The sequence below is a fragment of the Planococcus citri genome, chromosome 2, assembly GCF_950023065.1.
Source record: "Planococcus citri chromosome 2, ihPlaCitr1.1, whole genome shotgun sequence".
NCBI lineage: Eukaryota > Metazoa > Arthropoda > Insecta > Hemiptera > Pseudococcidae > Planococcus > Planococcus citri.
In genome coordinates, this window is record NC_088678.1 from 62,681,088 (window position 1) to 62,708,240 (window position 27,153).

Consider the following 27,153-nt stretch of genomic DNA (forward strand, 5'->3'; position numbering starts at 1 on the left):
TGACAATCATATGACTTATCGATGAATCTCATTTGAAATTGAAACCGACAACGAGACCGTATCACCTTTAAAAACAACAACAAAAATAACGTGAATTTGTCATTCGAAAAAAGGTATTTCCTCTCATACCCTTTTCACTCTTCCCACTGCCTGATTATTCGTATCCGTCAAAATTACTCATCGATTTAAATTTAGTTCTTCGTATCTTCTTATCTGGTCCCAATTTACCTGCTCGCTTTTATTCCAGCCATTACCCTTTCCCTTTACTCTTCACCTCACACACAATACGAGTAAGATGAATTTCACACTGATAAACTCGTGACGTACGTAACGACGATCATAAAGTAATACGTTTCTGGATCTGGTACAATAACACGAATGTAAATATTTACATTTTACATCGTAATATTGTACATAGAACATTAGCATAAGACGTACTACGAATAAATATATCTAGGTACGAAATATCCCCTACCTACGTAAAATACCGAATTTATAGTTTCAAATATGCTAATAATTTAGTCCAAATTAAACGCGTATTATAATATTATAATACACTATTATCCTAAACACGTCGCGACCTATCTTGGAATAATTACCAGGGTATTCAGCTGCATTAGTCTTAGTCTCTAACATCACCATCAGCATCAGCATCAGCATCTCGTCGTCGTTGAATTCTCAATTCTCATTACATTCTGTGCGCACCTGTAGAACAAAAACATCGCGATTTATAAAGAATTATATTTATGCATATAAATTTGTGTCGTACAACTTAAGAGGTATAAAAAATAATAATTATTATTGTACTATAAATGGAAATTGATTATTATACATAAAACAGTCGTTCAAATTCGACCGTTTTATCATATATACTCACACAACGTAAATATTTATAATATAATTTTCAATATAATTAAAAAAAAACAGAAGAAAAAAAAACTTTTTAAATATTACACAACATACAACAACGAACGATATAATTTAACAAGATACAAATGAAAAAAAAAGTAAAATAAAAATTCACCATCAACAGTAAAGGTATATATAAATATTGATGTATTGCTATTTAAATAATACAGATACATATTGATTATTACAAGGTATATAAATTATGTAAGTTAGCTCGAGGAGAGAAAAAAAAATAATAAAAATGAAAGAAAACAACATATCGTACATTATACATTTGTTCTTCGAATTTTGTTCTTTCGTAATACAAAGAATAATAATAATAATGAGAAAAAAATAATAAAACAAAAAATTAAATAATATCAACAAATCGTGACCTATTTTGATTTAAACTTACGCTCTTCTTCTTTATTTTTTTTTAATAATAAAATGAGAGAGAAAAAAGGAATGCATAAAGGAATGTCCTTTTTTTTAGATGGGGACCCCCTTCCCATAACTAAGTGCTTAGAATGTGCTATTTACCCTAAATTTATGTACCTAAATAAAATACGTACCTCTGTATAAATCTCGAAATTCAAGTTGCTGGGAGGGTCGGGGCCGATAACTCAAAATGCAATGAAAAAAATTAAATAAACGATAACGAATCTTTGGTACTTGAATAATGAAGAAAAAAAGAGAGAGAAAAGAAAACTACATAGGTCCTAAAAGTTTTTCTTTTTTAAAAAAAATGCTCTTTCGTATAAATGTAAATCTATTTAACCTTATTATCGATAGAATCGTTATTCGAGTTGCTGTTTTTATTATTAGCGTGTGCGTGATTGGTAGGGGTAGATGCTGCACCAGCTGCATTCGGCGTAGATGGTGAATTTAGATTATCGATATCGCGTTGAGCTCGTGAGATTTTCACTTTATCTTTGGGTGTACCTTCTTCGCCCGTTTCCATCGCGAACATCTTCATTTTTTCCTTGAAAGTCAACTTTTCCGGTACTGGGACTACTTTGTTCGATAGAAGTTTCTGGTGTTGTTGCTCGGCTAAACGGCGTGTTCTTGGGTCTCTGCAAATGGAAAGTGAGTTGGGTAAATGAGGGGAATAAGTCGATATAAATGTGTAAGTGTGGAGCTGGTCAACTTACCGGTAAACTTCTTGGGTTCCGATGACTCCTGGTGTGGCGCCGATGAATTGACCGTCGGGGCTTTTCGGTGATGCCAACATTGATTCGGCTTCGTTAATGAATCTCTGTAACAATTTATTGTGAAAAATGTGTTATTAATTGACTGTTTTTTTTTCAAATCTGGATTTTGAACTTTGGCAAATTAATCAAAACTGTAAAATATAAGGGACAAGTGCAGCAGATATTTAAAGAGTTCGTAATAGTGGAATTTTAATCTTGCATAGATGCGAAAGGAAAGGGGAGAAAGAAGTTTCTGGAATAAAAGACACTCGAGTAAAATTTGGCTAAATCTAGGGAAACTGAAGAAATCGAGAAATTAACATCAAATCGTCAATTCATTATTTGCAAGTCTTATGATTTTCTGTCTCCCTCCCCATTTGCTCTCAGTTTCATTACCAGAAAAATTTATTTCAAAAATCATAAAAATGAAAAATATTTTTTTGGTCATCATTTTTAAAAACTACTAAAATTACGAGGGACATCCCTGTTATCAAGTTTATGAAAATAGGGGCAAAAAATTAATCTCGAAGTCGACCCTTCTAAACAGAAAATCAAAATCTTCAACTGATAATCTTTCGCCATCAAAAAATATATATATATTTTTTTTGCCAGAATACATTGGACCTAGAAAGAAAGTTCTTCATGTAGGAGGAAGATTCGTCGATTTTCATTTCAAAAACTAGACTTTTTTGGGAAGCCCTGAAACACTTGAAAAATTGTTTGCAAGGCCTTACGCATAAGTCTTTCCCTTTCTAAAATAAAAAAAATAAGACTGAAAAGTCTGAAAGGTTTTATTTTTTATATGTATCCCCCTACCCCTTCTAGAACACTTTAAACGAATTTTTATTTAAAAATCCAGGAACATCGAGCCAAATCCAAAATAATTTTAACAGCTTCAAATTTTCAAAATTTTAAAAGTTTTTTTTATACCCCCTTAACCCTTCTAGAACACTTTAAACGAATTTTTATTTAAAAATCCAGGAATATTAAACCTTTTGAGACACCCTCTGTGCGTGATTTTTTTTCCAAATGGCTTTATGTAAACTTGCTTTCCAGTTTTACACCTTCATGTCCTTCATACAAAGAATGTTCTTTGGGGAAGGGGGAAGGGGGTTGAGAATGGGAAACAGAAAGAAAATGAAAGATGATTTTATAAAAAAAAACCTTCCAAATTAAAACACAATTATTTTATGCTCCTAATTTGATTTTTAAAAAATTAAAAAATTTACAAACTCATAAAATATAATATTAAAAATAAAAACAGTTTTGCTACAAGCCAAGAAAAAAATCAAAAAACGACAAAAATTTCTCAAAATTGTATTTTCAGGGCATGAAGATTAAGTATACTATTCTGCCAGTAGATGTCATGAAAATACTTCTGAAACTTTATCCAGAGACAGGAGTTTTCAAAAACAATCTTTGGGTATTTCACTCGACATTTTTTTGAAAAAAAAACTTCAACAAATTTCTTCAGATGAAAAAAGGAACATAGGAACTTGAAAAATGCCAAATATATGAAGGTGAAAGATGAGAGAATTCTTCAATTAAATTCAAAAACAAAAAAAATAAAGAACAGACCAATAATATTTAGCCATCAATTTTGAATACATAATTATTTCAACAACTTTTTTCAATTTTTCAATTTTAGTAACTAAATTTCAAAAAAAAAAAAAAAAAAAAAAGATTTCTGGAAAGAAATCGAAAATATTATTTTTTGATGAAATTTTAACCAATAGAAACTTTTTCTGAAAAAAAGTAACAAAAAGACTTCAAAATTAATTGAAAACATGACTAAAATGTCGACCCATGTCTAAAATTTTCAAAAATTGTTTCGATCAACATTCTCGAAGTAAAATCTTGAACTGAACATAATTCACAGCATAAATAAATGATTAAAAATCTTACTGCAATTGAAAAAAAAACAGATATCAAACTTTTTTGAAAGAAGAGGGTAAGAGGCCCCAAAAAACCAAAATTTGAAAGAAAAATGATTGAAAAAGAATTTTTTAAATATTCGAATCAAGAGGCAAGCTTTTCAAGAACTTCCTGCTGATTTTCGAGCAACGAAAAGTTCATAAGCGTAGAAAAAGAATGATAAGAGCTCAAAAGGTGGGAAAACATTTTTTGAAAAATTTCAAAATTCGGTTTTCTCCGTCAAAAAAGGGCTCAATACTGCATGACAATTTTAGTTACCATTTTCTTAATAAACATTTAAAATCCTTGAAAAATACAACAAAAGGTCTTCAAGTGAAAGAAATAGATTTTTCAAAAGAAACATACAGTACTTGTTTGGAAAAAAAATCGACACGAAAATTACGACAGAATAAAAAAAATTGTAATGACAAAAAAATTATAAAAATTACAAATTTTAAATACACGTTTTTGAAAAACTTTTTTTTGTGCATTTTTTCTTTTAAAATTTAAATTATCAATCCCAATTTTTTGCAAACACATTGAATTTCATCAGATTTTGTCAACATTTTCTAACAGGTCATAATTTTTTTCTAATTTTTTCCACACTTGGAAACAAGTTGGTTGCGACTTTACATTTGAAACAAAAAAATTTAACCCCCCCCCCCTTCAAATTCTGAATTCAACACATTTTTGACAAGTAAGTTGCTTATTCATCATGGACCTATAATTAGCTCTCGAAATTCGACACATATTCGTAAAATTGAATTTCAAAGGAAATTGGGTAAACTGGGTTCAAGTTTGACATATTTTTTTGAAAAAAGGGGAGGTCAGGGCAAGTGAAGTAGAAAAAATTACACCCTCATATTACGTGAAAATATCAAATAACACGACAATCACTTACATTCGGATCCTCCAAAGTCTTCTCGACAGGGGTACTACTCATGTTATTCGTAGTATTAGCACTTTCGGGCGACGCATCCTGGAACGAGACCTTCTTCGGCGTCGTGTTACTCTGCATCGAGATATCGTTTCTGCTCTGCGAAGGCGTCGTCACCGGACTCCTGAAAGCCTGCGACATTACAGCGAACGACGATCCACGTTCCGGGGGCGGGGGAGCGGAATTATTCTGCTCTAGTAAGCTATCCAATCTTTGTTGGGGTGCCTGACTCGTTAGCGTCGAGTAATCGGTGATATTGCTGTACGAATTATTCGTAGACGACATCGAGTGGTTTTGTTGAACGGATGAGTTGTTGCTGTTGCTGTTGCTGTTGTTGTTACTCGTGTTGTTATTCACTAGATGGTCTAGTCTCAGGTGCGTGGGTCGGGTTAGCGTCTTGGTCGAGCCGACGTGGCCGTTGACGGCGATCGGTGAGTGATCATCGGTGTCCTGGAGAGATCAAGTATCATCGTTAGCAGAGTGAATAGATTTACAATCAGAATAACCTGCCTAGTTTTATTAAATTAAATGATAGATTACGTTGCTCGGTTTACTTGCCTTTTGTTGCTGATGTTGTTGTTGATGTTGCTGCTGTTGCATGAGCATATGAAGATGCTGCTGCTGTTGTTGTTGTTTATAGCGTTGTTCTTCTTGTTTCAAGTTTTCTTGTTCGACTTGTTTCATTCTCATGTCTTTTAACCGTCTTAATCGTTCTTTTTCTTCGGATCTGAGACGAAAAAGAAATGAACACGTTCGAGAAATTAAATCAAAAAAATGTATAAGTTCGAGAAATTAGATCGAATACATTCAGCTTCTCATCTCTACTCTCAAAAATGCATAAAGAGGTCATTAACTCACATATTAGGTGCTCCTTGAGAGTATCTGGTGGAAGTTCCGTTCATTTGCGAGTGCTGATGTTGTTGCTGTAGCTGTTGTTGCTGTTGCTGCTGCTGTTGTTGTTGTTGTTGTAGTTGTTGTTGAGTCCACCTCGGAGGAGTGTAGTTGGAGTTACTTTTGGTGGGTACAGTGTTTCTTTCGTCTTGTTCTCTCGCAGCACGCATAACGTCTTGAATACGTTCTACGGTTTCCTATTACGAGGCATAACAAACACAAAGGTTAATAATAAGCAAATAAATTTTCATTTTCAATTTTGAAAATTTCCTCCAAAAAAATGAACTAAATTTTGGAACTTAAAAAAGAACCTTTTCAATTTAAAAATGATGAAAAAAATTTCGATCCACCCAAAAATTCTCAATTGTATTAATTTCAAGCCCAAGTTATGTTTACCTGATCCTCTTCATCGTCATCTTCCTCTTCTTGAGCCCTTCGCTCGAATTCCTTTTCCAAACGCAGCGCTCTCAATTGCTCTTCCTGGCTTTGATTTCTATTCTGTCCCAACGACACGAGCTCGCTAATTTGCTGATCTCGCCATTCTTTGGCCGCTTCACGTCGTCGTTCCTGCTCCTAGCACAAAATAAGCGACGTCAAGATCGCCCCCAAAGGTACAAATGACAACTAATAAAAATCCCAAAGCTTACCCTTTCTCTTTCCTCTCTTTCCCAAGGATTGGTACCTTGCAATTGGTACTGCTGTTTGTTGGAAGGTGTAGACGGTGACGATGGGTAATAACCTCCTTTCGGTGGCTCTCCTACGCTCGCGGTGTATCTATTAAAAAAAACACACACAGATTAGCTTCCAATCTAATCCACAGTAGACTAAAGGCATTCTGGCTTCAAATAACTCACCGATTATCCGGCGACCGTTGCAAATTCGACTGGTACAAAGGATGTGTGGACGTAGGAGGAGGTGGAGGAGGCGGAGGACTCTCTCTGTATCCTAATTCTTCGATACTAGGTCTCATTGTACCGATTTTATGGCTTGGATAAGGCGGCCTGGCCGGTTGGCCGTCGTACATTAGGTGTTCAGGAGGTGGCGGTTTATGGTGCATGTATTGCTGACCTGGTTGTTGAGGTTCACCAGGTGACTGCAGAAAAAAAACACAAATTGGTCAATAAATCGAGATTCGGTCATTTTGACCAGCCTGGTGGGCAGTGAAATGAATAATTCCAATCAAATACCTGTATTCTGTTAGCTGGGCTAATGGGATACTGCTGCTGAGGTGAGAAATTAGCTTTCATTTCACGTCTGCGAACTTCTTCGCTCATCTCTTGGAGTTTGGCTTCTTGTCGTAGCATATCCCTGGTGCTTTGAGACCGGCCAGACATAGTCTGCAGAAAAATACACGTTTATAAACACTTATTTGAAACAAAAAGCAAAGAAAATCAGAAATCTCATCAAGGAAGGTGTTTTATTTACCATATTTTGAGGTGGGTAATTTTCTTTTTGCAGATACGCCGACGATGGTCTATCTTTCATGTACGTTGGTAAAATTTCAACCGAAGCTCGTCCTTGGGGTTGCTGCAATGAGGTTTGCGAACCTCTGAAACTTCTTTGGAATTGATTCGAAGACCTAACCAAGGCAGAGAAAAAACCAATCAATATTTCTTCCAAATTAAGATCATCAGACCATCGATTTCTGACCAGAAAATACTCAAGTACCTGTCTTGCTGCGGCGACAAGATCTTCCCCTTCATCATAGTCGCTCCTCCGGCGCCATCGGGAACGCCTCCATTTTGCATTTCGTGATTTCTATACACGTTTAAATTCTGATAGAAACGTTCGCCTTCGACGTGATTCGGTTGCTGGGCCGCGGCCGCCGAGTAATTGTACGGATGGTGATGTTGCTGCTGTTGTTGCTGTTGCTGATGGAGCAGCATTTGTTGCTGTTGAACGTGTTGATGGTACATGGGATGTTGTTGTTGCGGCATCTGGTGGTTCGGGATATAGGGATGATGCGGCGATGGTACGTTGTTTTGTAACAGGTTCGGATTCGATGGCTGTCTGTGCGATAAATTCGGCGTCACGTTTTGCGAATAATTACTCAGCGATCTGCTATCGTTTAGGTTTTGGCTGGACCTGATAAAACAATAAAGATTGAAATTAATTCTTCCTGCAGTGCAAAATACGTGGAAATTAAGGTGAGGTTTTATGGCCATTCGCTTACCTAGATCGAAGAGCCGGATGCTGCATTGATATATTATTTTGGGACGAAGTGCTGTTATAACTTGTATTGTATACTTCGTGTGTAGATCTACTCGCTACTGGGGAAACTATCTGACCTTCGTTAACACCTGTTGAAACAGAAAAACAACACATAGTTAGTAAATTGTTTGAAAAAATCAGAATTTCGAATAAGATTTTCAAAACAAGCAGATCAACAGAACACACAAGGTGAAAAGAATATCCAATTCCCAAATCAAAAATATCAGAAGAATTGTACAGGGTGTGAAGTTCACAGTTCACTGCACTCAGGTGTAAAGAAATTATCCTCCATAGTTGTTTTTTTAGGGGGGAAGGGGGTAAAAAAACTAAATTTTTTCGCAATTATGACAAAAACAGGTTTTTTAGAAAATTTTGAAAAAATTAATTTTACAATTTCTACAAAAAAAGGACTTTTATGCAAATTTTGACCAAAAAAAAAACAACAGACAGAATTTCCAAGTAATTTCAATAATTGTAAAAAAAAATAAAAATAAAAAAAAACTATTTTTTGCGACTAAAAAAAGCAACATTTCCTGAACATTTTGACCAAAATAGAGGTTTTCTGCAATTTTTGCAAAAAAATTAATCCTTTTTGTATAATTTTGACAAAAAAACGTCTTTCTTTAAAATTTGCAAAAATTAGGTAGAAATCGCAATTTTGGTAAATTTTCTCAGAATTTTGATCAAAGATTGATTTTTTTGAAATTTCAACAAAAAGCAAAAATTTTAGGAAATTTTAAGCAAAAATATTTTTTTTGCAATTTTGGGGTAAAAATAAAACTTTTTGGCAATTTAACAGAAAAACAGACTTTTTCAGAAATTTTAACAAATAAGGCAAACACTGACAAAAAAAAATGTTTTTCGACAAAATAATAAAATTATGAGCATATTCAGCAAAAAAGTAAAATTTTTTGGAAATTTTGATAAAAAACTTTGTTTATTTTCAATTGTGACAAAAAAATCAGATTTTTGTGACAAAAATGCAAGACTCCGAAATTTTTGACGAAACAGAAGGAATTTTCAGCAATTTTGGCAAAAAACTTGGACTTTTTGGAAAATTTTGATAGAAAAAAAACTGGCTTTACTGGCAATTTTGACGAGAAGTAATATGTCTTTTTGACAGTTTTCAAATTAAGTAGGACTTTTTTTGAATGTTGGCAAAAACAGGTAAGATTTTTTGGTAAATTTGATTTTAAAAATAAACACATTCAGAGTATTTTGCAATTCTAACAAAAAGCAAGACCTTTTTGTAAAATTCCAATCAAAAACAAATTTTTTCTGCAATTTTGGCCACAAAAACAAAATTCTAACAAAAAAACAAGTTTTTAAAAAAATTTTGACAAAAAACAGACTTTTTTAAAATTTTTGCAAGAGATGCGTTTTTTTGCTATTTTTACAAAAAAATATGAATTTTTCGCGATTTTGGAAAAAAGTAAGATTTTTTAATATGTAGGTGAAACAAAGAACTGATTTTTTTGCTTTTTTCGTTAAAAAATGTGTCTTTATAGCTGCTTTTCTAAAAAAAAATAAGACTGCCCTCCATTTTGCCAAAAAAATAAGTTTTTTTTCGTAATTTTAATGAAAATTCAAAAATTGTATTTTTTTTTGCAATTTTGACAAACATACAGATTTTTTTGCGACTAAGAAAAACAAGGCTATCTAGAATTTTTGAGCAAAAAAAAAAGGGTTTTTCTGAAATTTTGTCAAAAAACATGACTTTGTGGTATTTTGAATGAAAAAGAAGCTTTTTAGTAGGTAATTTCGATTTTCAAAAACTGAGCAAATTTTACGTCAAAAAACTGATTTTAGTAAAAAAAAAATTATAAAATAAATCCTTTTTGGAAATTTTGATTAAAAAAATGAGGATTTTCCACAATTTTTACAAAAGGTATGATTTTTTTGCAATTTTGACACAAAAAAGTTGAGATTTTTTGATAATTTTGGTTACAAGCAGATTTTTTATGGCGATTCTAGCAATTTTAAATACCGAAAAATTGGACTTATTCTGTGATCAAAAACCTAATTCAACCTAATCAGTAATCGAATTGCTGTTTGAGTTGTAGCATTATTGAATTGAAGACAATGACAACGATCAACACACCCTGTACACTATTTCACCCCTTCCCTGAATAAAAACAGCACAGGGTGCTCAAAATTTCAAATTCAGAGCACTCTGAAAATATTCCTGTGGAAATGAATTGCAACATTATTATCAATTTATTGAGCACATTCCCATGCCTTTCCAAACGATATTTTATTATAATAAATTATAAATTAGATAGGTAGTATATGTACAGAAAAGCGTTAATGATCCAGCAACCAGCATTCATGCTTTGAAAAGCGTGAGAGAGCTCCAAGTACCACAATACGAGTATTTTGCCTCCTTGATCTTTCAAATCAGCTCAAAACCTCCGCCACCATGTAAACTTAGAACCTTATTTACCTATACTTTATCATATCTCATTACAAAAATGAGATCCCAACACCCACTGATCCCTAAAAAAAATACTAATTCTACTCCAGAACTCCATTCTTACCGGGACTATTTAAAGATGGAACAGATTTAGAACTATGAATTAGTGGGGCGTGCATTGGAAGCAGAGTGGCTTGGTTGGTTTGTTCGTTCGATATCCGAGACGGAAGGTCTCTCTCGCTCATCCGTCTCCCACCTGTGTGAAAAAATACGCAAATTGCTTAAACTTTACTCCACGTATAAGTATATAGCATTAGTTTTGAAAAGAAAAAATGCAATGCAAATAAATGATTTTAAAAAAATAATCGCATAATTAATTCAAATGAAGAAAAAATAAAATGAAAATTATGCTGAAATGCGCAATAATGAAGGATTCGAATTCACCGATGGTCTTTTTTTTCAAAATTACGTACAAATCCCAAATTCTATGAAAAAAAATAGACAAATTGAGAAAAAAAACTCCCAAAAAATTATAAAAATGATGAATTTATGTGAAAAAATGTGATTCAAGTTCACAATTGATCATTTGAAAATCAAGGATTTCAAAAAAGCCCAAAATTTTCTATTTTTATCCTTAAAAAAAATTCAAACCAATTCCCACCTCTTATGAAGACCATCGGTATATTTTCGAATCCTCAAAGAAATAAATACGAAAAGCGCAACCTGAAAGCTGAAAATAATAATATATAATTCAAAAAAAAAATTAAAATAAAAAAGAGTGGTTCTCAAAGTTTTCTCAACCATTTTTTAAAAAACCTCCATAAAAATCATATAAATTCGCACAAAACTAACGTCAAAAAATCCCAACTGAGACGCTATAAAAAATATGATCTCATCAACGAAACATGCACGACGTATGTAGGATAGATGTACATTATCGTAAGTAAAATTCGTCATAATACATACATATTCCCACCATTTTCAATGCTTAATTTCGTTCGTGAATTTCAAAAATAAATGACCTAATCATTCCAAGTACTCCCACAAATCGCATTAATTTTTACGACAACCCAAAAAATTCGTAATGTTTTACATGTGTAATTAGAAGTAAATCTCGTGTACAAAATTGAGAACCACTATTTTTTTCTTTTTCTCACTCTTTATCGAGCGAATGCGATAATAAAATACAAATTCTGCGTAATGAATAATCCAGCCAGAAATTTAAAATATCGTAATTAATAAATCATAAAATTAAAACATTCGCAATTAGTACCCACGATTAAACACGCGGGTACCTCTATCTACCAATATTGGCAATAATACTAAAACAAAATTATCAAATCATCTACTAAAATAGGTACCAGCAACACTAAAAAAAAAATCAACAAAATCTACTCGACAACACACTCTAACTACTCAAACAGGGGGCAAGGCGAAATCTAAACCACAACAAAAAATCCAAGCAAAAAAATCAACAAAACTACAGTGACTCTAATCAGCCAACGAAAACAAAAAAATACCTCGAGAAAAAAAATCACAGAACAGAAAAAAAATGTCGTAGAGCCAAATGAAAAAAAAATAACGAAATGAAATCAGAGTCGATGCTTAAAAAACATAATGATAAAAATCCCATGCAAAAGCCAATGTAATAATTTTTGTCTGTAGGCGTAAATTGAATTAGTCTCTCACAGCTTATGACTCCGTCGGAGGACATCCTGCGATCTAGGGGCTGCTTCCATACCGGTATCCAGGCTCTGGCATCTGTTTCGGTTAAACACCTCTTTTTTCATTTCTTCGCTCAGCTTGAACCGATTAAGGTTCTCGCCCGGATACATCAAGAAACTACGACGACTATCGAGCTTGCGACATCTACGGAATCGGCGTCCTTTGAAGTAAGGTCCTTTGTAAACCCTTCTCAGATTACTTTTGAATGTGAAATCATCGCATTCGGCCATATCCATCTCTTGCAAAGGAGCGCTATCTCCGAAATAAATCGCGTCTACGGACATGCCGAATTTCAGATCTCTTTTCATCGCTGGCCTTGTATTTTCGGCTTCTCTGATCGTGGTGAAGTTGACGCAAGTTCGATTCAAGTTCGATAACGAGCAGCTTTTCACGTTGTATTGATCGATGCTGTTGCTTTTCATTCGCTTGAGTAGAAGCTCTTTGTTCGCTAGGTAGTCTCGGATCGCTGTGGTCATTTTATCGTAGTTGATTTTCAGGTTCTCTTCGTAGGCTGGTTTATTCTTGGCCAGAAACGATTCCAGGTTGAATTCCTTCTTCTCTTGTGACTCGCTCGAGGATCTTTTCTCCTTTTGTAGCTGTCTTCTGCGTACGGTTAGGTCATCGAACGAGACAACTTTTTTACGATCGTCGGTTGTTTTGCAGGCCGATTTACCAGCTGGTATTCGAAAATCGGCTAAGCTCGCGTATCTGTATAATTTCCTAGGCTGGCGATTTTTCGATTCTAACTCGTCGACGCTTTTCATTTTACAAAACACCGTGTTCTGGCGAGCGAACGATTGTCGACGTTTATCCAGCATCGATTCCTGTTTCACGATAGACGGTTCATTACCTCGTGACCGGCTCCGACCATCTTCTTGCCCGTTGCTATCCAAATCGTCGTTCAGTTCGGTCAAAATGACCCCTTTTCGATCCAAATCCTCCATACTGGACGATCGATTCGGTTTATGGTGCTTCGTATCGTCGTACGAGACACCGAATCCGGCCAGATTCGGTACAGATTTAGTCTTGGGTTCTGCACCAGGAGCCTTGATGATGCCGGCTTCTCCCAGACGTGAAAAATGTCTCGCTAATTCGGCCACTCGACCGGTTCGAAAATCATTCGAATCGGTCAACGAGGAGAAATTCGATCTGTGCAGACTTCCTTCGCTGGCTGAGGTATCACTATCCTTCAATGTATTCAGATCTAGATGCAGCATCGACGATGGGAAGCTACTAGCGCCAGTTTTCTTGCTCTCTGCTCCTCTGGAACCAGCCACGTTGTTGAAAAATTGCCCCGATATAATATCCTCTAATTCTTTGAGTATATTTTCGCGTTCTTCTTTGGTGAGTTTGCGATCTTTATCGGACATCTCCGGAGCAGATTCTTTATCACTGGACGTATCCGTATCGTTGGAACTGGTTCCGGACGTGGACGACGATCCGGTCGTCGTCGTTGTCAACGTCTCGACCGCCGGACCGTTGAAATACTTCCCCCTGATATCGAATTTATTCCCGCATTTGGTGCATTCGGCGATCATCGAGCAGCTTTTTTGGTACAGGCTCATATCGCTACTGGAACGTCGGGTCAGATCGACCAGATCTTTGGCAGGAGGAGCGATATCGCCTAGACTGCGGAAATTACTCAACAGCCGTTTCAAATTATGCTGATGGTATTGCTCGTTCATCATCACAATATCGCGGATCGCTTCCGCCGGCAAGGAAGACTTCACAGCCGGTTCCAGGGGCAGTGTTCGAGGCGGCTCCGAAACAGGAACCACCATCGATTCGCCACTGCTCCCTGTATTCGTTCCGTTCTGATACAGGATCTTAGTAGCTGGCTCAGTACCGCTGCGGATCTTCTTCTCGCATTCGCACAATTCGTTCTCCGGTGGCACCAGAGGGCACGAGTTTCTGAATCTGACCGTTGTCGTCGCATCGGCCGAATAACTCCTCCGGAACGAAGACTCTTCGGTCATCACAGATCTATCGACACGTCCACTCGGTGGCTCGACATCGTCGTTACACGTGCTCGCGTCACTTTCCGGCACAACACCCAAGCAACACGCCGTCACATCGTTCACTATACGTTTAGTTAAACTGGACGATGGAGGCTTCGGATCCGAGTAACTTCTCCTAGGACTCATTCGAGCCGCAGCAGTAGTTCGACTACGATCTAAAAAAACACCTTTTTCCGCATACCCCCAGTCCAGAGACCGTCTCGGCACATCTTTCGGATGCGGTTGCTGCTGTTGCAGCACATCTTCGCAAAGGCACAACTTGGTGTTCGGTTCTGAGGACGTGGTAATCGCTCCTGGAGCATAAGAGGAGCAAATACCAGCGGTCGTGTTACGTCTAGCGTTGTAATTATCCGCCGTCAAGACACCTCGAGGAGGTTTCGATGAGTTCGCAGCTGCGTTGTCGTCGTCGTCATCCTCTTCGTCGCCACTATACTGGTGATCTTCTTCCGGGCATGCGTTTTTGGGCCTTAACAAAGCGTATTCGGGAAGCAAGAAATTACCGAACCGTGGTTGGAAACCGGATTTATTACGAGGCATTCGATTCAACTGATTACCAGCAATACTACGACCACCACCACCACCAATCGTCTTGCAACTTGTACCGTTGCCTATCACACCTGTAGAAATCGGCGAAGGCATCATCGCCGCCGTCGTAGTCGTCGAAGTCGGCCCCATCCGATACTCCGACGGCGATGAAGAATCCCAATGAATGAAAGCCGGCTCCATGTAGCTGTTATTCTGATGTAAGTTTATCATCGAGTAACTCGACGGCAGCATTTCGCGGAACGGCTCGTTGAATAGTTCCGATCTGGGTCGAGGCCTTTCTACTAAAGTTGTCCGAGGGGTTCGGAATATCACACCATAGCGAACGTACGAGTATATACCCAAATACACGCACACACACATACCATCACGTATCCGATGAAATAATTTAAGCGCAGCGATAAAAAACAAAAGCATGGTTGTTAGTACAAATTATGTATAGGGTGGCACTTCGAATAGTACGTAATAATATGTAGATTAGAGAGCTACTGACGCCAAATTCCATCTGAACTGAATGTATAGTTCCATTAGGTCTGATGAAATGAGATATCCTCCTACCCTCCTTCTATCGAGAATTTCAAAAAACTTTTAAAAACTTCAAATATTATCAGCACCATATGAAATGGGTTGAAAAGAAAATTAATTCAAAAAAAAAATATCGCACAGGGAAAGCGAGATATTTGTACAATCCAGTGGCCAAAAACATCTCAAATAATTACTCTCATTTGCCAGTATCTTTCAAATGCTGAAGAATGATAGTATATTTTGCCCAACGCCTCCCCCTTCCCCACCAAACCGATTTGTACACTTGATCTACCTCAAAAAGAACCACTTGAAACAAAAACTTTCAATTTTCAAAATCCAGGAAATCAAATAACTATCTCTAGGGTTGGTTTTGGTACCCGATTTTTTCCAAAAAAAAGTAACTTTAATGACCAAAAAGGTTCAAAAAAGTAACCTAAAAACTCATATTAAAGCAAAAAAAAAGCTTCAATTAAAATTTGGTAATAATAAACTCAATTGAGACTTGGGACAATTTTTGCAGAAAGCAAGATTATTGGAAAAAAGTGACGCATTTTTGCCAACCATTTCTCAACTATGTGGCAAAAAACGTGTATTTTTTCTACATTTTTTTTGTGAAAGCGGGGAGGAGGAACAAATTTTTAGGAATTTTTAGCAAAACAAGAGACCTTATAGCAATTTTGAAAACTGGCGAGATTATGGCAATTTTAGAAAATACAATGCTATTTACCTATTTTTGGGCACATAACAAAAATTTTTAGTCAATTCAAACAAAAAAGTGCAACTTTGGTAATTTATGGAAGAAAATGAACATTTTTCGCAATTTTAGGTAAAAAAGTGAAACTTCTTCAACATTTCTAGCAAAAAGCGAGAATTTTCAATTTCTTTGGAAAAGCAGGACTTTTTGGAAATTTTGAATAAAAAAAAAAAATGATTCTAATTCGTAATTTTTTTCTTGAAAAAAAAAGCGTAAATTTTTAGCTAGTTTTGCCAAAAAATGTCCCTTTTTTTATGCCAAATTTGATAAAAAGGCAAGATTTTTACAGTTTTTGGCAAAAAAACAAGGTACAATTCAAGATTTTTAAATTCAAAAAAGAAAAGAAAAGAAAGGCAACCTACATGACCAAAATGTTAAAAAATTAACCTAAAGTGACTTTTCGTAACTCAAGTTACTTGATTACTTGAAAAGTATAACCGACTACAAACTGAAGTTGATATTGAGCATTGAAGGTTGAAGATTATAAGAATTACCAAAGGTGGCAGAATTTTGAGACATTTAAAAGAATAATATTATTTTGAATAGTTTTGGGGGCAAAATATGATTTTAGAATTCATCATTACAATCCTATGACCTCAAAAAATAAAATTTTCACAATTTTACCCGCATCTTGGGTATTTTTTTAGCTTTTTAAATTTTCAATTTCGATTTTAAAATTTTAAAATGAGCACTCCTCTCGACTCCAGTTTTGGGTTGAAAAATTCATATTTTACAATTTTTTTGAACATATTGTCCACCTGTGGACCTTTACACCAATTTTTAGCACTTTTCGAGTGATGGCATCTCTCTAATGATCAGAAAAACATGTTTTGACAACATTTTCTGCCCTCTTGAATCAATATCACCTCATTTGACCGAGATTTTTTTCTCATTGGAGCAAATTCAAAATTCTGGAGAAATTGAAAATCGCGCTGGAGGCTCCAGAATGGCTGGGAATTGTAAAATTTTGATATGGGGGGTTAGTTACGGACAAAATACAGCGATTCGCGCAAATTTTAAAAATTTCCTCACAAAGGGTTATCTTTTGATTTTTTGGATTTTTTAATTTTGAAAAAAGCTGGTCAAAAAACCACTCTTGAGGTGTCACTCCCAAAATCGGCTCAAATGTGGATAAAATCGTTAAACAGGTCGAGTATAATACAAAACTCGATTTTTTGCTGCCCAACTTCATATTCACGCCTTCTGGAGCAAATCCAAAATTCTGGAGAAATTGAAAAATCGCGCTGGAGGCTCCAAAATGGCTGGAAATGGTCAAATTTGGATTTGGGTAATTATTATTAGTTTTGGGACTTATTTTGACTATTTTTACTGATCAAGTACGTACTTTTAAAAAAAAAGCATAAATCGTCAAAAACAGTCAATTTTAAATTTTTCAAAAATTCGCCAAAAATCGAAAAATGAACTTGGGCAGCTGAAAATTTGGTTTTGGGAGTTTTAGACTATGCTCTTTCCAAAAATCGCGGTCCTGTTCAAATCGGAGTGTGACACCTCAAGAGGTTCCCTTGTGAGATAGAAAGCTTGAAGTTGAATTCAGGTAGCATTTTTGATAGAAACCTCGAATCGATCGATGACGATTTTTAGCCTTTTTCAAGTTTATAGCTAATTTTTAGATTTTCCAGTTTTGGAAAAATTGCCATGAAAAGGGTAAAAATAAAATTTAGCACCTCATCCATACAAAAAAAAAGCTAAAAATCTGCTGAAAGCTCTAAGAATCTAATCGATTCGTGAGATCAAAAATAGATCACAATTCAAAATTTCAGCTCTCAATCTCAGTTTTATCGAAATTCTGCGTTTTCCATGAAAAGTGGACCAAAAATAACTTTCTTCAAAATTATCACAAATTCATTGCTTGAAAAAAAAAATCCCAAAATTGACAAGAAACGTCAACTTATCAATCTTTCATGGAGAAATGGCCTGTAGAAGGCTGAAATTGAGTCATAGTTCCTTCAATTTTCAGAATACCTAGGCAAAATCCAAGTCTAGTTTTTCCAAACAGATTCAACTAGATCTTGGTGCAAAAAAATTCTATGCAATTTTTGTACGTAATTCTCACGACTAAACATAAACGAGTTAAAAACATTTAAATTTTATAAAAAATCACAACTCTTTCAATTTACAGCCAAAAGTACAAAAACAACTGCTTAATAAAACAAATTTGGATACGATACACAATGTGAGCAGAAATTCTCACTCGAATCAGAAATTCACTCATATTAAAGCTATTATCACTCCTGGATAGCTAATCCAACCTAACATTTCAAGAGACCAAATGGAACAAATTCAGTACCTACGAAGAAAGAAAAAAAACCGTAAAAAGTGCCTTCCTGGGACTAAGGTTAGTTTTCCAAGTTAATATTCTAATCGAATTATAAGGGATAAATAAAAACTATCTTCGGATAACATATTATAGGTATTAATATTAAATTTCACAATGTGTAAATATATATAGGCCAAGTTATCGATGTTTAATAATTTATTAGGTTTTACGTATTACTCGTATTTTTCTACGGAATGCGTCAGGGGCGACGTCCGCGCCATTCCTAATACGTGTGCGTCAGGCTACAAGCCACAGTGCTCGTGGTGCCTTTCTACTCACGCACGTCCGGTCAGACCGGACGCCGCCATCGCGATTAGCTCATTATATTAGGTAAAAAAAAAAGGTGTTAGAGAGATTTTCCAGACATTAAGACGCGAGTTAGTAAATCGAAGCTTACCTCTGGTCATGACCGGAGATGGTTGCGAGAGCAGGGTGGCTAATCCGTGATATATGGCACCTTGTTTGGCGACTTCTAGAGTTACGATCGGGCCGGTTCGTACGAGATATTCGGCAGCTCTGCAGGATTAATTACATTAGAGGAAATTAGTCGAAAAAAATATACAACTGATTAAATTATAAAGCAATTTTTCCACTGAGGAGATCAGTATTTCTTACCTTTCTTGGGTAATTCCAACTAAACTCTGGCCATCGACTTTGATCAGCTGATCTCCGGCTTGGAGTCGTCCATCCTGTAAAAAAATCACCACCATGTTAATCATTCGAAGCCAAATTCAGAATAAAAATCTGCTTCTGTATACTTACAGCATCGGCAGCACCTCCTTTGACCACAGCTTTGATATAAATACCCAATTTCTCTTGTCCGGCTCCCTGTAAACACCGAAAAGAAAAAAAATACTTTAAGTACACACGAAAATGATGACACTTCCACAACAATTCACAACTGAACGAAATTCGCACACGTCGTACTCTTAACCTTAGTACTTGGCAGTAGTACAACTACCTGATACGTTCGTCTACATAGCAACCAGTTCTACGCGTTTCGTTTCCCTCCCGTCTTCGTAATTACGTAATAATTTATGAGAAAATTACTGACAATGATGAGAATCATTCGTCACGAGGTGTACACGGTCATACGCGTACATATCTTTGTTAATTGCGAATCTTGTGAAAACTGCTATAAGACGTCTACTATATACCAGATACCTACATATACGATGTCTTCGCCGAAGCAGTTAACACGTTCAGACTTATTACGAATGGCATTTTTATTTCGCGCCAACCAGTACAGCGTTATAAAACTTGGATTATTTTTTTCCATTTTAATGAGAAACTTGTACCTATGTATCTATTCGTAAACGCGAAAACGCCTCGCACAATGTAGAAATTGTATAGCTACCATTTCCATATACGAATATGTTGTTAATTTTTTTCTCTTTTTTTCCCCTCGTACGTCTATACGTACAAATAATACGAGGAAATTTAACGTATGTAATAAAGCGACTCGTGAACCTACACTCTTGTGGATGTCAATCAATTTAAAATTCAATATAGATTTCGTAATTACGTACGATATTTTTTTCTTTCCTGTCTTTTTTTCTCATATTTTATTTTTCTTCTCAATAATTCACGACTTCGCTACTGTCGGTTGCTTCGAATTGCTCACTTGTAAGAATAATCAAGGTTATTCGATTTTTTCCACGTTTCTTTCATATACTCGTACAATTTGTTTTTCTTTTCTTTTTTTTTCTCTCTTCAACGAGACATTTATTTAATTTAGGAAAAAAATAACCCCGAGTAGTTTTCTAATCTATGTTATTGTTTCGTTATGGTTGTTTTTCTTTTCGACTATAGAAGTGAAGAAAGGGGAGGTGGAATAAAGAGGAATTGTAAAAAAATGATCCTGACCTGAGTTTACAACATAAAAATGAAAAATTTTGCTATCTTATCATCTAGAATAAGTAGGTATTGGAGTTTTTTTTTTTTTTTTGATTTTGTCCATCAGCTTGCCCCAGATCTAAAATGAACTCTTGAAGGGATGAAGAGTTGGAAATTCAAAATTTAGAGAACTCTAAACACGAACATGGGTATCAAAATGCAGGTTTTCCAAGATGCTGATTTCCATTTTTGGCCTCCATTTTTCCCCACCCCAAAAATGGGCCCTTGATGAAGGTGAAAAACTCGAATTTGATGAAATTTTGACGTGGTGATCAAAATATAGATAATCCATAAAGCTGATTTCGATTCTGACCTAAATTTAAAATTAGTCCTTGGGATAAGGAGAAAGTGAGAGGAAGGGTGAGCTGATGAAATAAAAATTTCAAGACTTTCAATCAGAGTGTTTATCTATTGCGGGCCTTTATTTTTCCACTCCTCTCCCCTGACCCAAAACACAGTTTCAAAATTTTGAAAAATTAAAAAAAAAATTTAAAGAACGCAGAATTTTAAGAATAGTTTGAAACGGTTCAAAATTTTACATAAAATCGTTGAAATTGCCCAAAAATGTATAAAAATTGCTCAAATTATTACAAACATTTTTCAAAATAATGTGAAAACAGACAAACATGAAATAATATTGAAAAATAAAATAAAAAGGAATTAAAATAGAAGGATTGATGACAAGATGCTTTGAAATGCATAAAATATAACGTCAAATTTTTTCCCAAACCGTGTGAAGCTAATTTATGGTATTATAAGTGCCCCACAATGAAGCATACCTTGAAAAAAAATGACCTGAAATGTATAAAAATGACCACAACACACGTTAAACATCTTTGAAATGGAAACAAAATTCATTGAAATGTAAATTGGCAGAAAGTAAGTTTGGACTGTTCACGAAAACTGAATTAAAATACTTCAAGTGAATTTCATTAGAACTGCTCCAATATTGTAGCCAAAATCTCGAAAAAAAACACTTTTGAAATTATAAAAATAAACAACAAAAAATCAAAATTCAAAACTATCATTAAAAAAACAGCTTCAAAGTTGTGTGCAAAAAATAGTAAATCGGTACTAAAAAACGACGAGAAAATAATGAAAATGTTGCAAAAAAGTTAACACAAAAATTTTCATAAAGGGGTGAATAAAAATAGTTGAAAAATATCATGAGAATTCAAGGTGGCATAAAATGGTTTAAAATGCAGTAAAAATTATAGATAAAAATTGAACTAAAATTATTTAAAATGCAGTCAAAAAAGTAAAAATCGTAAAAATTACAACAAACCTGCTCAAAAATGCAATGAAAATTGATAGAAAATTTTCTTTTAAATATTTTTGTACTTCGTGATTTGACAAATAATTTTCAAAAATTCATCTCATTTCAACACCTTAACACTTTTCAGCTGTTTTCAAGAATTTTCATACAAATTCAATAATTTCTCCTGCATTCTGAACTACTTTTTATGAGTTTTTAATTGAATGAAATTTTATCAATTTATATAGAATTATTTTAAACAATTTTTATGCAATATTCAACACACCTTTTCAACTTGATTTTCTCCTTTTTTTGTTTTTTTTCGAGAGGATTCAAGTTTTTACACAATTTCATTAGGCCTATATTTATTTTATTTTATTCACTTTTATTTAATTGTTTCAATTTTGACGTTATTTTTTTAGCAATTTTTAATCATACGAATCCTTAGCGTATTTATATCAGTACATTTTCGGATTTTCTGAAAAAAACTGTTTCAATTTTTCCAAGATTTCATAATTAGTTTTCTTACAAATTTTTGTCTCCCAATTTTATAAAATTATATTCACTTCAAATTGAATATTACATATTTCCAAAAAATACTGTTTCAATTTTCAAAGCCTTCATAATTTTTCCTCAAGAACCCGGTTTTCTCGACAGAGGAGACATAAATGATTCTCAACGATTTGAAAACTGAATCAAGAAATCCAGGGCTAAGGGAGAAGCGAGACAATGGTATAAAAAATGAATGAAAAAAGTACGAAATAATGTGATTTTCATCAATATTAATATGAGATATTAATTCATGACTTGCTCAAAAAAAAATAATTAAATAAAATTATTTTTGGCCCCTAAGCACATGATTTTAAAATCATTAAAAACTGTGATTGCAATAATTTAAATTTTTCGGCCAATTACCACGTTTCGTTTAAAAAGTTACAACGAGGTTTTGAAAACTTCTAAAATTCAAATAACTTCTCTTCTGTCCCTCTCGAAATTCCATGTCAAATAAAATAATTTTTTGTGAAAAAAAAACACAAAAAAAACCATTAAATCAGATTAAAATACTGCCATCGAATCTCAAAAATATACTTCGTAACACTCACCTTAGCAGCCACGATACTCAATCCCATTCCATTATTGGATTTATGTAATTTGATGACGTGAATTTCAGGTTCCTGGGGTCCTGGCAAATATCCCATCGATCTATTACTCATGGCGCTCGGACTCCTCATCTGTAGGTTAAAAAAAACACATGTATAAATTTATTGCTCCAATTTTCATACTTTTTTACTGAAAGTTCACATTGATCATTGATCATTACTTACCGTAGCACCTTTGGCACTAGGTAATTCCATGTAAACAGTCCATAATCCATTCGAACTGGATTGAGTTGATAATCTACATAATCCCATACTCTGCAGTGGGGCGACAAATTCGATCAATCCAGGAGGAATGCCTCGAACCACTTCGCAACTGTAGCTATCGATAGGTAATACGAATTCTAATTTCAGTTCTTGGTCTTCTTCTAGTTTCACTTCGCGGCCATCGGATCGAGCTAGTTCGTCTGCTAGACTTTCAGCGACCTGGTAACATGGAAAACTCGAATAAGTAAACATTTTCTATACATCCATTTAGCCAGAAATAATAATCAATGGTACATACCCTGACAACGTTTTCGATCAAGTCTTTAGGCAATAAAGGTTCATCTTGAGCCGGTTGATATTTCATTAAAAGCGTACGTAGCTGTAACGAGTTCAGTAAAAAACAAGTCGAACTTAATGAAGCTAAGTCTTCTCCGCTGTATTTAGGAGCCTGAAACAAAAAAATACACCATAGATTAATTTTCAACTGTTTCTTTCTATCCCATCTTCGATTCTTTTGCTTGTATTAAAGAATGATGTTACTCTACCTGTAAAAGATGAGCAGCTTGAACAATCCTAGCAAGATGTGTATCGGTGGAAATCTCTAATCCTTGTCTTTCAGCCCAGGCCTCAATCTGAGCCAGTCTGGACTTCAGTCTATGGCCCCACAATCGCGAACAGTAATTAGTATTAGACGCTATTAGCGTGTTGAAAGCCCATACGTTTATGTAATGAAACAAATGACTAAATAATTGTACGGTTAAGGCAACGTTGACTCGGTATCTGCGCAGTAACGCCATCGCTGACGCTAGAACACCTAACACCTGTACAAAAACAAAAAAAAAAATCAGTAAATTCTCCGGTCTAAATCATAAGATCTCCCTCAGGTGAATTGGCACTACTTACGGTAGGCGAATCTTCTGATTCATGACTAGTATCGTCTTTATCGGCGAAAAAATGAGGCATAACTGCAGCCAATTCACTCTTCTGGATACGTTTCACTAAATGCCTGCAACGAAACACCACGTTTATTAATATTTGGCAATTTAAAACCTCCAAATTCAACCATAGACCTATTCCAACTTACCGAAACGATATCTGAACGGAATCACTCAGAATACGACGAGCGTCTTTCGAGAAAGCAAACAGATGCCGATCGAATTGTAGAAAAAATAACAACTCCGATGAATTGGCCAGCCATAAAGCCAACGATTTAATATCGCAGTAGTGCTCCTTATCGCAGTAAGGTTCCTGTAATAAAATTAAGTTCGTAAGTTAAGTACATAGATGAACAAGTTAATACTTTCGTAGTCTACTAAAGGTAGGTACTGCAAAAGGGGGAAAATAAAGTAAAAGAAACATCGCGTGAATCTCTCATCTTATACGACGTCTTCTCTCACTTTAAAGACGAAGAAGAAAAAAAGGGAACACGAAGGCTCTTCAAGAGAGTTTTAAAATTATACCAATAGCTCCTCTTCTCTTTCCCTTTCCGTTCTTTTTGAATCTCAACTGAGCAACTTACAACCCGACGAAGTAATATAGCGTAAAATTTACATTTTTTTTTCACTCGTAACCTTAAGCGCTTTTTTTCACCGAGTCAATTAACGTAGCTCAGCTGATGCGAGTATCGTCTTAAAAATTTAACATCCTTGGAAGCCTAATCAAACTCCCCTTTTATCATTAATGTATTTTTTACTACTAACGTTTTTATTGTCGGGTCATTTCGACGAGCGAGGATGCTATGAATCTGCAGCACGAGTAGATAAGATTATTTATAGGGTGAAAAAAATAAGCTTTTGCGATAGTAGATTAAGATTCAAGTCTCAGCGAGATATTCTATCTAGTCGAATGAATCGAGTATTTTTATATCGTAAAATAATTGCGAAAAACATCTTATGATGGAGGAGAAGAAAAGGGTAAGTCAACTGGTGTTTTCATTGCCACGTCATTTTTTTTCAACTGGCTAAAAGGGATTCATTTTATTTTGCCCAAAAGCATAACTTGACCAATCACAATGCTCCTCAGTGGCTCATCAAGCTTTACAGTTACCTACAATTTTTTTGACTTGGCCCAATTAAAAAAAAACTTCTCAAAAAGTGCAAAATTGTGTGCAAATTTTTTGAAAATTTTCTGAATTCATTCTGAAAGATTCATACGATTTATACTTGAATTTCAACAATGTTCCATAGTGACCAAAATTGAAACAAAAAATTGATGAAAATTGTTTCGTTTATCGATGAAAAATCGTTGGAAAAATAAATTAAAAAAGAAACGAAAAAAATGAGAAAATTGAGAAAAATTTGACAATATTATCCATTAAAAGAATATATTTATTCTCAACTTGAATATTTTGGTTTGTGGGAGGGAAGAAGAAAGGCTTTAAATGTGAAAAAATGACCTATTAATATTATGTATAAATGTAAAGAGAAAAATTACAAAAGCTGCTTAAAACTTCTACCTCGTCAGGGTCGTTGAAAACGAAAAAAGAATCAAAGATTTCATAGTCAAAAATGAAAAAATTTTGGAATTACAAACACACATTTTCGAGCCCATTTTTTTAAATTTTTTTAATGTTCTAATTTTTACATAAAATTTTCAGGTCTCAATTTTGGAGAAATACATCGAGAAATTCATTCAGCCAGTTAGGATTTCGTAAATCGTTATCTCTAGTTCTTTAAACTTCAATTTTTTACAACTTTTCAGGCCATTTTTCTAAACAAGCAATCCAAAAAACTTTTTTTGAAGCTCACACAGAACTTTGTGAACTGACACCCTTAGATTTGAACTAAACCCAGCTAAACCAAAAGGGCATGTCCGAAAACCCCAATAACCAAAATTTTAGTTAATAAAGATCATTTTTTGAGATTCAGCAATTTTTTAAAAATTTGGAAAATTCAAAAAAAAAATTTAATGGTGATTTTTCAAGTTTTTTATAAAATATATTTTTCAAAAAAAAATGAGTCAATGTCTAAAAAAAAAAAAAAAAAAAACTATCAATTTTAGGCCATTTTGGACTAAAACCTCCAGAAAAACTTCAGTCTTTTCCAAAAATTTCAAATTGCTCAACCTGTAACTTGCAGATTCTAGTTAGAAAAATGATGAAAAAATGAAATTTTCACAAATGAAATCACGAGCAGTTTTTTGTTGGAATATTAAAAAAATAAGGGCTGAACTTAATTTTCAGCCTTTTCAGAGCCATTTGAAATTCCTGGAGAAAAACGAAATCTCGCTGGAGGCTTCAGAATGATCTAAAACCCGGTAATCTTGGAAGTGTGAGTGTTTGGAAAAAGGGAGGGGGTAATATTAATGAATCGGTTCATTTCGTTTGAAAAAAAAAAATTAATGCAGTAGAAAAATTGTCATAAAAACACTTTTCGTTTTTAAAATTTTCAAAAATTCTTCAAAAATCCAAAAATGAACTCGAACATCTGAAATTTTGTTGATGGCAGACTTAGGACATGCTCTTTCGATCTGGCTTGGTTTTATTTTAATCAGAGAGATAGTTCAAAATGTTCCTCAGCTAGATTTTGACACAGAATTTTCCAAAAAATTGAATTTGAGGGGTTTAAAATTCTCAGAATATCTTGTTTTTTGTACCCCCCCCCCCTCCCCAGTAAAATATTTGATGGAAGAAAATATAAATATTCGAAAAAAGTATGCATTTATCAACAATGCTGCCATTCGAAGAAATATCAAAATCCAGTATTTTTAATACCTTTTCATTTCAATTTATAGATTTTTAGAAGTATTATAAATTTTAAAAGATCAATTTCGAGCTGATTTAATGACTTTCTATGATTTTTACAACCTTTTTTCTTCAATTTTCTCCCACATCTGACTTTTCAAACACACGAATCGAGTAATTTTCCACACAAACATTAAACAAACACCCCTTCCCTGTTTCATTCCACCAACACACCTGACAGGTCACTCGACAAACCCACATCACGTATCTACATGACAAGAAAAACACGCTGCGACAAAGAAAATGGAAATCAATCGTTTACATTCTAAAATACGCATAAATAATAAACCAGGTCTCGAGCTTAATTACTAATGGGGAAACCTATCATGATAATTTATTGCCAAACGTTCGTTCGGCAGTCAAACTATTAATTTTACCTCTTTGAAAATGAAGAAAAATAATAAATAAAAAATAAGGAAGGGGTTAAAAAATCTAAATCTCACGTTACGCCCTTAGCCTATAAATTTCAAACGTATAACTTCAACAAACACATACGACCATTTACAAAAAGACCTTTCGAAAAAAAAAACCACAACGCCACTTCTACTC

At 34.5% G+C, this 27,153-nt stretch overlaps 1 protein-coding gene across 8 annotated transcripts in view; it reads right to left on the minus strand.

The window, feature by feature from the left end:
- Positions 1-1,044: 1,044 nt before the first annotated feature.
- cno (canoe) overlaps positions 1,045-27,153 on the minus strand; it is a 199,279-nt gene continuing 173,170 nt past the window's right edge. For 3 of the 8 annotated variants that reach the window (XM_065352083.1, XM_065352085.1, XM_065352081.1), the window contains 23 exons: positions 23,947-24,110; positions 23,766-23,868; positions 23,408-23,683; positions 23,161-23,310; positions 22,824-23,081; positions 22,602-22,730; positions 19,110-19,175; positions 18,963-19,036; positions 18,745-18,863; positions 14,805-15,014; positions 10,569-10,700; positions 7,994-8,120; positions 7,489-7,905; positions 7,246-7,399; positions 7,008-7,157; positions 6,675-6,913; positions 6,468-6,594; positions 6,217-6,393; positions 5,788-6,017; positions 5,488-5,656; positions 4,894-5,379; positions 2,040-2,143; positions 1,045-1,961 (listed from right to left, as the gene is read on the minus strand). In XM_065352083.1, coding sequence (XP_065208155.1) covers positions 1,658-1,961; positions 2,040-2,143; positions 4,894-5,379; positions 5,488-5,656; positions 5,788-6,017; positions 6,217-6,393; positions 6,468-6,594; positions 6,675-6,913; positions 7,008-7,157; positions 7,246-7,399; positions 7,489-7,905; positions 7,994-8,120; positions 10,569-10,700; positions 14,805-15,014; positions 18,745-18,863; positions 18,963-19,036; positions 19,110-19,175; positions 22,602-22,730; positions 22,824-23,081; positions 23,161-23,310; positions 23,408-23,683; positions 23,766-23,868; positions 23,947-24,110 — 4,365 coding nt within the window. In that variant the 3' untranslated portion in view covers positions 1,045-1,657. Of the gene's footprint in view, positions 1,962-2,039; positions 2,144-4,893; positions 5,380-5,487; positions 5,657-5,787; positions 6,018-6,216; positions 6,394-6,467; positions 6,595-6,674; positions 6,914-7,007; positions 7,158-7,245; positions 7,400-7,488; positions 7,906-7,993; positions 8,121-10,568; positions 10,701-12,133; positions 15,015-18,744; positions 18,864-18,962; positions 19,037-19,109; positions 19,176-22,601; positions 22,731-22,823; positions 23,082-23,160; positions 23,311-23,407; positions 23,684-23,765; positions 23,869-23,946; positions 24,111-27,153 lie in introns of those variants that run through there. The other 5 variants (XM_065352088.1, XM_065352087.1, XM_065352084.1 and 2 more) reach the window with 4 other exon arrangements.